Source organism: Cyprinus carpio, chromosome B14 (assembly GCF_018340385.1).
Source record: "Cyprinus carpio isolate SPL01 chromosome B14, ASM1834038v1, whole genome shotgun sequence".
NCBI lineage: Eukaryota > Metazoa > Chordata > Actinopteri > Cypriniformes > Cyprinidae > Cyprinus > Cyprinus carpio.
In genome coordinates, this window is record NC_056610.1 from 13,442,010 (window position 1) to 13,453,170 (window position 11,161).

The 11,161-nt window shown below is 35.3% G+C and overlaps 1 protein-coding gene across 2 annotated transcripts; it reads left to right on the forward strand.

Annotated features, from left to right (window-relative positions):
* LOC109102809 (CCR4-NOT transcription complex subunit 6-like) lies at nt 1–7,170 on the forward strand. 2 transcript variants are annotated; one of them, XM_042738158.1, is made up of 12 exons: nt 1–259; nt 1,295–1,416; nt 1,535–1,721; nt 2,562–2,647; nt 2,730–2,834; nt 3,908–3,976; nt 4,063–4,220; nt 4,621–4,775; nt 4,899–5,053; nt 5,940–6,170; nt 6,366–6,568; nt 6,905–7,170. In XM_042738158.1, the coding sequence occupies exons 2-12, from the start codon at nt 1,305–1,307 to the stop codon at nt 7,115–7,117; spliced, it is 1,674 nt and encodes a 557-aa protein (XP_042594092.1). In that variant the 5' UTR covers nt 1–259; nt 1,295–1,304; the 3' UTR covers nt 7,118–7,170. The 2 variants fall into 2 exon arrangements, with proteins under 2 accessions (XP_042594092.1, XP_042594090.1); XM_042738156.1 differs by having other exon boundaries at nt 2–259; nt 5,937–6,170.
* The last annotated feature ends 3,991 nt before the right edge of the window (nt 7,171–11,161 follow it).

The following is an 11,161-nucleotide window of genomic DNA, read 5'->3' on the forward strand; positions in this document are numbered from 1 at the left end:
TGATCACATTAACGAGTGTGTCTAAACTTCCTGCACGTAAATTGGGGTTCATGCACGTGAACAGGGATATGCATTTGTGCATCGTGTCTTTTGCGTGAATTTTTTTACTGAGTCTACTCTGCTTCCATAGTTTTGGAAAGCAGTACAACACTGACAACAGCTGCACAAAAGCCCTCCGCCATGACAGCCGACACGAACTAATGAATTAACGCCGAAGTGAGACACACAGCTGACTTCAGGAGTTGTTATGCTATTGAAGGTAATTCTGAAACATTATTTCTAAAGATTTATTGCTGATCAGAGTCCCCGTTTGGGTTTGTTTCCAAGTTAGCTATAGCTAGCTACACTAGTTAGCCTCTCTTTGTTCATATTCAGAGAATATTATGTAGAATCGTTATTATTTTTAAAACGTGTGCATAGTGTTTTCTAAATATCAATTTATATAACCCATATAACGTTACACGTGTTAATTAAGATATAATTTTTTATAAGGCTGCACCTTCAGCACCCTGTGGCTAATGCTAATAGCAAGTCAGGTTAGCTGATGGAAAATATTAACGTTACTTCTTCAGTAAACCGATGCATTGGATGCTTATCACGTTTTTAAAAGTAAGTTATATGACTAACATGATATTTCATGTTTATTCAATGTGGAGGCCGCGTTTTAGAATATTGATTAGTTTAATTGGGTCATTAGCATAGCACAGAGTTAGTTGTTTATTAGCTTACACGCTTTGTCGCATTTCTACTTCCTGCTTAATTTTGCTTTCACAATGTCGTATAAATATGAAGATTAAGCATTATTAGACTGGTTTCTTTTCTAATTAGCGTTGAAGTGTGTGTGTAACAGGTGTGTTTTGGTCTTGTAAGGAGCTAGTTATCAAGTTAGGTTTGTTTTGACAGTTCCAGTTAGCGAGGTCATTTAGCTGCCTGTTTATTTTTACATTTATGTTAATTATATGTTTGTTTATAAATGAACACATTTGTGACCATACATGGTGATGTGTCAAAGTTCTCACTAAAATATTTATCTGCAAAAACGTTGATAATATTAAATGTCAGCATATAGAGTGATTCATAGGTTTATAGTACATTTTTAATCTTTAAGGGGAAATTTTCTAGCAAGACAGCAGCAGCAATACACAATATCCAGCAGACGCTGTATAAGCCTAGTTTTACATATTATATATAGGTGTAAATTGTGTTCTTCTTTGGATTGTAAACCGGCTAAATCATGACATGCAAACATTTTTGTCTTGTTCTATAAATCTGATGATGTACTTGTCCCCCACAGTGGTCTAGGGATGCCCAAAGAGAAATATGACCCGCCTGATTCCAGGCGGATGTACACTATCATGTCCAGTGAGGAGGCAAACAGTGCGAAAAAATCCATCTGGGATGGACTTGAAATAACTGGTATGTCTCGAAGTAAACCCTTTGATAGATATCTCCACTTCAGATCACTTCTGCAATAAAACTGAAACACACTAAAGAAAAAAAAAGAGATTTTTATTAATATTTGTTAATGTCTCAGGTAATGTACGGAGTCTCAGCTCGGGCCTTTGGTCGCTCACGCACCTCACTGCTCTGCACCTCAGTGACAACTCCCTGTCACGCATCCCACCTGAAATTGCCAAGCTGAACAACCTTGTGTTCTTGGACCTGTCGTCCAATAAGATCAGGAGCCTGCCAGCAGAGCTTGGCAACATGGTGTCTCTCAGGTGAGCTACTTGGAGCAAAAGGTGCGTTATTCTATTCATGGATCATTTGTTCCATTTAACGTGTTTGAAAAATGTAAAAAGGTCCTTAATGTTTTCATGAGCTCACTTGATGAAAGTAGATCACTCCCGACAGGGTTTCCACGGTCATGGAAATGTCAGGGAATTTTAAAGTTGTGATTCCCAGGCCTTATCTCAATGTTACAAATGTCAATAAAAGAGTTTAACCATTATCACCTTGATTATGTTAGTTCAGTCATCATAAAATAATTTGTTTACAATGTTTAAATAGTTTCATTGATAACATTAGGCACTGTTTTTAATGACCCTTAGTTTTGAGCAGATGTATTTATTTTAATTTGATTCTGTATTCTATTTTTTTATGTTTTTGAATTTTTACATTCCTTCTGTTATTGTATCTTGCTGTATTCTATTTTTTTATGTTTTTGAAATTTTACAGCACATTGGAACACTCTGTGCTTTTTATTTGAACTAAATTAGTAAATATGACCAGCATTTATTAATTGTTGTTAATTTCAACAATTTTCTATGACATATTTAAAATTAAGTGTTGTGTTGGATGTAAAATATGCCAAATGTAAATAATTGTATTTGTAATAACTAATTGTCAAAGATAAAAAAACTCTATAAAATCATCACAAATTACATTAAAAAAATTATAAAACACTCTCAATTAAAAACACATCATTTAGTCATAAAAAATGAAATAAAAATTGTGTGATAATGCACTGGTCAAAAGATTTTGAGGTTTTTTTTTCCTAAGCATCAAACACAGCTGATTGGTGTATTGTTAGTTAACATTTGTTTCATGGTTTCTAACAGGGAACTGCTTTTAAATAACAACCAGTTGCGGGTTCTGCCTTTCGAATTGGGGAAATTGTTTCAGTTACAAACACTGGGGTTGAAAGGTGAGTGGTCAGTGTTCTGGTGATTGAGATCCTCAATGTGTAGAGCATGTTTCCCACTGATTTTTTGGGTGTATCTCTACAGGCAATCCACTCACTCAAGAAATTATGAGCCTCTACAAGGAGCCAGATGGTACCCGGCGACTGCTAAGCTACCTTTTGGACAATCTTAACGGTGCTATCAAGCGCAGTAGGTATCACATGCCAATTAACTGTCCATCTCTGTTTTTTTTTCTATAGTGTCTAGGGATGTAACAATTCACTTAGCTCACAATTCGATTCGATTCATGCTTTTGATTTTGCGATTCGATTCATTTGAGATTTTTTTTTTTTTACAAAATGAGATTTAAGATGAATTCTAAATATAAATTTGTCCTTTTATTATTGCTTGGACAAAATGCTGCATGTCTCTTTGTGAAATGTAAATATAGCACTTGCATATTATTGCTCTTTTGTTGGATTTGATTGCTTCTATTGTCATCATTTGTAAGTCGCTTTGGATAAAAGCGTCTGCTAAGTAACAAAATTTAAATATAAAGTAAATGTAAACAACAAAACTAAATTAAATTTTTAAAACAATCCCCAAATCAAATAAGTAACACAAATAAAACAAATCTCTTCATATAAACAAAATATATGAAAACATGCAACATGAGCAGTTTTCAATCTAAATTAGATTGTATAAATTCGAAATTTGAAGCAAAAACAGAACGGTTTGACTTCAGTTTTGTGAAACTATACATCAAAATATCTGCATGAAACAGAAACAGCAGACAAGCTGAATGAGACGCAGATTCACTCTCTGCCAGAAGGTGGCGCTTAAAGCGTTCCCTTGGTTTCCGCTGTAAACAAAGCAGTGCTGCAATTATCACCTTAAATATGCACTATACAGAGGCAAGATGAAATGAAAACATACCATCTGAACTTTTCTAAAGATAGTACATTTCCCTCAGACATACATTCATATAAACTCCTACCCCTAATTGAATCACAATTTGTTTAGCATCTCAACCGATTTGAATTGTCACATATTTGAATAATCGATTATCAACCGGCTCGTGGTAAATCATTACATCCCTGATAGTGTCATGGACTGTTGTCCAAGGTTAATAATATTGACTGTTAGTGCCGAGCGATTTATCAAATATTCATAGTATGTTGTTAAAGATTTTTGCATTTTGACTTAATGCAAAATGTCCCAAGGACTGTGTCATTTGATTATTTATATTATTAACCAGAAATACAATTGCTTTGCCTTCTCAGTCCCAACAGAGCCACCTCCGTCCAGGTCCTGGATTGTGCTGCAGGAGCCTGATAGAACAAGACCCACAGGTAGATGTTCTTTGAAAATAGTGGAACATAATTCAAAATCTAGGGAAACTTTGCCTGATCCTTCTTTTTCCTCTTTGCTTCACCAGCCCTGTTAACTGTAATGTGCTACAATGTGTTGTGTGATAAGTACGCCACACGTCAGCTCTACGGCTACTGCCCATCCTGGGCCCTTAACTGGAGCTACAGGAAAAAGTCCATTATGCAGGAGATCCTCAGCTGCAATGCGGATATTATCAGCTTACAGGTAAAAATAATTTATGTAAGCCTAAATGTTGTAGTAAAATGTTTATTTTACAGTAAAATGTGCAGTAACCAATTACAGCAACATCTCAGACCAGCCAAAAATTCTTGTCTGTCTTTAAAGTGCTTTAAAACATATCATAACTGTAATACGTTTAATGAAATGTGATGTATATGTATTTTAAAATCCGTATGTTTGTTTCCCATAATAAGACACTGATAACCTTTTGGTGTATTTGAGTAGGCCTGTCCTAACAGATGAAGTGCTCTCCTTGTTGCGTTCCTTTAAAGGTCACACTTTTTTTTAGTTCAGTGATGCACAACAGGTGGCCCTGAAAAGTCAATGCATGTAATCCCATACAGCATTGTTCAGCAAGTCACTTAATCTGCTGTGTCATGCACAGGAAGTGGAGACAGAGCAGTATTACAACTACTTCCTTGTGGAGCTGAGTAAACAGGGATATGATGGATTTTTCAGCCCAAAATCCCGGGCCAGAACCATGTCTGAATCGGACAGGAAACATGTAGATGGATGTGCAGTATTCTACAAGACTGAAAAGTGAGTGAAGTAACACTCAAGGGTTGAGAAGTGTGGTGTCAGACTCTGTCTGGGAGGTTTTAATTAGTGTTGTTTGAATGAATACATGGAACTGGAATTCATTTTTAATTTTTTTGCTGTTAGGTTCAGCATGGTGCAGAAACACACAGTAGAGTTTAACCAGCTGGCTATGGCCAATTCAGAGGGCTCAGAGGCTATGTTGAATCGGGTCATGACCAAGGACAACATTGGGGTGGCTGTGTTGCTGGAGCTTAAGAAGGAGTTAATGGAGTTGTCATGTGAGTATTTGCACAATTTAAATTTGTGTTTCTATTGTGACATTATTTTCATGACAACTAAGCACCCTCCTGTCCTTAGTGTCTTTACTGTAAAATATTGCCATGAATTTGTACTGTATAATTGTAAAAAAGGTTATACAAGAATGTACACTAGCGTTTGGGGACAGTATGATGTTATTTTTAATTAATAAATTAATTACTTGAATAAATTATTTTATTCAGCAAGGACACATTAAATTGATAAGTGAAATTAAAGATTTTTACTTTGAAAAAAGAAAAGAAAAAAAAAAAAAAAAAAAAAAAAAAAAATCCAAATCCGCTTTCCAAATTCTGAATTCAGCTTTGCCATCACAGGAATAAGTTACATAAAAAGAATTGTAATACTTCACAATATTACTGTTTTGGTAAAATAAATGCAGTCTTGGGATGCATTTCAAATGAGACTTTTTTCAAAAACATAGTACTGTAATTATTCAGTGAAGTTTACTGTATTGCAAAGTAAATCTAATGAAATCTTCTCAGATGATGTGAATTGATATATATAAAAAAAAGTATTTCTGCACAACGCAGCAGTGCCGCATCCAGTGGGTTCAACTGAATAGCCTAACAAAAAGCATGACACTGAAATGGCTGCCTGACGCGCACCTAAAATTTGAATGCAACGTTTTTGCATTCGAATGTGGATTTTTATTTTTAATTCGACGAATATTCGAAATTAAAATTTTTTTTTGACAGCCCTATTATAAGTAATTTATAGTGTATTTTCTTAATGTGAAGGCTACAGTCTGCTCATCCAGTCAGAATTTCTCTTTAATGTCTGTTATTTGTCTTTAATGTCTTTGTTTAAATCTCTTTATAAACATTCTTTTCTATCTTTCTACAGCAGGTAAGTCTATCCATGCTATGGAGAAGCAGCTCCTACTAGTGGCTAATGCTCACATGCACTGGGACCCAGAATATTCTGACGTGAAGCTGGTACAGACCATGATGTTCCTGTCAGAGGTGAAGAATATCATAGACAAAGCCTCCCGCAGTCTGAAGCTCTCCTCGGTGTCAGGAGAAACCAACAGCATCCCTTTGGTGCTTTGTGCTGACCTCAACTCACTTCCTGACTCAGGTAAGCCTTCTTAAAGTCACAGACATACGACGTGTCTTGTTTTAAATTTTGTGTTGATAGAGGTGCTTTTGAGTCTATAAACTACTTTGTTGCTCATTGTGACACGCTTCTGGTCACCTCAGCAATGTGGAAAGCATGGACTGATTAATGGAATTCAATCCGGATGTGTTTAATGAGTTTTAAATCTGATTTTAGGTGTAGTGGAGTACCTGAGCACAGGTGGGGTGGATTGCACACACAAAGACTTCAAGGAGCTGCGCTACATTGACAGCCTGACCAACTTCAATTGCAACGGCAAAAATGGCACATCTAACGGGACGATCACGCATGGTTTCAAGCTAAAGAGTGCCTACGAGAACGTTCTCATGCCTTACACCAATTACACTTTTGACTTCAGAGTAAGTACATTGAGCTCAAAGTGACAGCCATTGTTTAGAGTTTACAACTAGCCATGCCACTTTGGTACTAGACAATTTTACAATATAAAATTTACAATAAGAATATTTCTACATTATCAATAGTACCTGTTTTTGTTCCTCAGTTGCTATGTCCAATATTGCAGTTATGACCGAAAAATTACTTGACATTGCAAACATGTCACATTGTGGTTTTTCTTATTCTTCCATATACCATAACATAAAGATAATCGGCAGAAAGAATGTAAACAGCTCTTGTTCTCTTGTTGTGTGATTCAGTGACATATGCTCACAACTCCCTTTTTAAACCCAATTTAGGGTGTCATTGATTACATCTTCTACTCCAGGCCACAACTGAACGTGCTGGGCGTCCTCGGGCCTTTGGACACAAACTGGCTCCTTGAGAACAATATCATTGGTTGCCCACACCCTCACATCCCCTCTGATCACTTCTCCCTGTTTGCACAACTGGAGCTGGTCCTGCCTTATCCTCCCCTTCTCAATGGAGTCCACTTAGCTGGACACAGATAGTGAGCCCTTCTGGCCACTGATGGCGCTGCAGAGTCACAGTTCTTATAAGTTTTCGTCAGGGAGTTTTTTTTCTAAGCAATTCATATATATATAATATATATATAATTTTTTTTTCTTCTACTATTTCTATCTGTTAAGCTGTAGATCTTTTTTATTGTCAGGGAGTTTTTTTTCTATCTGTTAAGCTGTAGATCTTTTTTATTTTTGTTGAATAATTTCCTCCCATAGGCTAAAATATTATCTTTTTTTTTTTTTTTTTTTTTTTTTTTTTTTTTTTTTTTTTAATTGTTGGGCATAGCTTGTGTGCATGAAATGTGTCCAAACTGTAAGAGGTGGGTAACTCACTTGGTCACACATTCAAAGGAATTGCAGACTGTTTTAATTCCTTTAATGGTCAGACCTTTATACTTTAAAACCAGCCGTTGTTGCAATTCTGATCTTGCAAATAAGCAGTAACTTTTTTTCGTTTATGAATTCAGCCTCAATTTAAACATGTTCTTTGAAGTTATTTTTTCCACTTGGACTTGCAGTTGAATTTCATTTCATACACACTTACACAACTCACCTTTGGATGAGTGACCAATGTGTTTTACAGACCAAATTCATGAAGTAAATCAGTCCCAAACCAAGAAGGAGAATGGAACCCTGAGAGCTTTTCCACTTGTGCGGTGCTGGAACTCGCTTTACATCGGTGCTTCATCTCCTGATGTTTTTATTCTCCCATCAATGGTGCAATATTTGGAACGTTGTAGACGTTCTAAGCGAGGGCACTGTTACACAATGTTTTTAAAAAGCTTAGACGACATAAAAAACACTTATTTGTCTTTTCTCTCCCCCCTTTATGTGGGAGTTGGAAAGGTGTGAGCTTAATCGTGCTAAATGCAAACCAAATTATTTTAGATGTCTCTATTCAGCGGCACTGCTTTTTGCACACTATTGTTTTAACCCGTTCTCTTTGTTTCTTTGTACGACAGGCTATGTGAATAATTTAAATTGCGCTTGATCTCACTGTGGTTATAAACAGGACGTTTTTATTAGAAAGGGAGGTTTTATATGAGACTAACCAGGGAGTCTTTTAACCAGCGATTTCTTGAAAAGGATTTCCTGTACCTTTTTATCTTATTACACACATACACACATCCTGGAAAGATCTGTAGCACTGTTCTTCAGGCTAGTAATGTTCTGACCTAGCCACAACCACCTTCTATATTGTATCAGAGGGGTTCTCCCAGGGTCTTTGTACAAAATTAAATCAAATATATATAAACAGACAGATTTAGGCTTGACGTGATTGTATATGAGCCACATGCAAGAATACCTTTTAAAAAAAAAAAAATTTTTTTTTTCTATTTGTACTAAGAATAAATTAATTGTATTGTAAGCTACATTTTTATCAAAATGAAAACCTTACCAGCTTGTGTAAAAGACAAAGAGGTTGTTCCTGGTTCTCACTGCCATACTTTTGCACTCATCACTCATTTTGCACTCTTTTTTTACTATAGTAATTTATTTTCTTTTGTAAATCTCAGAGTACATGCTTTTCTTGTCCATCCAATCATTAATCTCAAGCCAGCTGTCGTATACATAAAGGGAGGGGAATCGTTAAGCTCCGTAACATGCCATCTGTCTGTGAAGTCAGCAACACTCCTGCCATTCCTGTATATCATACAATTGTGTATCTGTTTTGAAAACTCTTCGGTGAGCGACTCCCCAATCACTGGTCTATAAAAAAAAAAAGGTGAATGTTCAGTAGTTTTTTTTTTTTTTTTTTTTTTTTTTTTAGATTGCATGATGCTATCAGTGTATCTTTATGTTTCTAAGATCAAAGAGTCTTAAGAAATCAGGTATTAAGGATGTTTTTTTCACAAAGTGTTCATAATTTTTGAAATGACACCAAACATTTTAAATCCAGACTGTGTATAATCTGGTATACTTTAATTTTCATATTATATGGCCATAACCTTTCCTGTGTAGTGCCAGTTTGATGTGTTCTTCTAAAGCCAATTGTTAGAGTTAGATTTTCCTCATCTGGTATTTCTGTGTGGGTTTTAAATTTTTGAAACTATCTCCATAACCTTTAGTTCGGAGCCTTTGGACCAAATTATCATCTCTGAGACTTGTAAATGATGTCTGGCAGTGGTCTATTTGTAGTTGGGTGTTTAGCACTTCATGTATTTTGGTTCACTAAACTGGTGACCTCACACGTTCAACATCACAAATCGTTTTTTTTTCTTTTCAACTATGCAGCAGTATCGCTTTTACGTCTTGCTATGTTTTAGCAGTAAGAACCAGAACAGTCTTTTGTTACTTGGGGCCTCTTCACAATATTCTTCAGCGTTTTGTTTCGTCTTAAGTGACCATGAATTGTTTATGGTATTACAGTAGAAAAGAGATTAGTTATTTTGTAAAGTGTGAATAAAATGTGTATTGCATATTTCCTTTCTACAAAACAAATGAATTGTGTTGTGTGTTTATATAATGAATTCTCCTGCATTATTGGTGTCTGTTTTTTTTTAATGATCAGTTTCACAATTTTTAACATTGATTATTAGGCCTAGAACATATATGCTACTCTGACTGAATGGTAGAAGGATGCGAAGTTGGTGCCCACAGATGGATAATGTTAAATCTGTTGAGCGTCCTGCTTGTTAGTAGACTGTTTTTGGTGTTAATTGTCGTGATGGAGAGCTGTTTGACACCAGGTGTTGTCAGAGATGGTGTCTTGCTTAAATTAAACGGTATGGTACAGTAGCTGACTTGATACTGTGCATTTCAAACAGTGATAAGACTGCTGCTTAAAGTGCTAGAAAGTAATATTGGTAATGAAAACAAAAAAAAATTCGGATTCAACCTTCCCAGACAAAGACATTAAGTAAATAATATTAATAAAAAATCTTAATTTTAGTAGTACACATCCAACATCCATTCTTAAACTAATGAGAATCTGTGGAACTAGTGGCTCAATCTTTCTTTATACTGTCCTTCCATCTTTTATTTTTCATTACCTCTTGCTTGTTTTCTGCTTTACCCTTTATATTATAACAAACTTTTCCAGCCTTGGTATTTTAATACTGAAAACCTGCTGCAATAAAACTGATAGATTAGCTGAACCTTTTTTACTTTTGTGTCAGAACACTTATGTTTCGTAGAGGCCAATGACCTTTGTAGTAGTTTCTCTGTGACTAACACTGTACATACCGTCATGAGCCATCATGTAGTACATGGGATCAACTCTTGTTTACCATTCAAGATAAAGCCAGCAGAGATACACATCCATAATAAAAATAAAATAAAAAAGTTTTTGTGATGTTCAATGAATGTTTAATAAAATCCAAAAAAGGCAGCTCTTAAAAAAATCTCTGGAAAAGAATGGTAAACAACTATTTTCTGTCTGTTCTCTGTATTCTTAGTTCTAGAGATCTGTACATAGAGGTTCATTAATGTATTTTCCTATCTATGGTTGATAATAAATTCTTTCTGCTTCATGACCTGTTGTAATTTCTTTTAATGTGTAGGAACGTTTTAGAAAACTCTGCTACTTTGAGTCTTTGTGGAATTGCAGAATGCAGTGTGCTACTTGTAGCTCAGGCCACTTACATTCACTGAAAGCTTTACAGTGTTTATTTGCGGCACTTTCATAAGTGTCTTATTGTTTTCTTCTCCTTATGATGCTTAATGAGATATTATCCACAAGGTGGTGCCACGTGAACAGAAATATTGTAGCAGGCCACAATCACACAGCTGAGAACACAAAATAGACCTTAGGCTTTAACAACTAAATGGCTCTAAACAACCCTTGAATGTAATCAACATCCCTTCATGCGATTTTACATTTGTTTTAGTAAAATGTCAGAGAGAATTATTTAATGACTATTTTAGTTAATTTGTGCAAAATGATAATGTCAGGCTAACAGACTTAACCAAATTTTAAATGTATGATTTTTTTTATTAGTAATTTTAACATTAATTGAACATTTAGCGTAGACAAAACATGGAATTCTTCTGAAAATCTAGGCCTCTGAAATAATAGCATGTGAGAATATT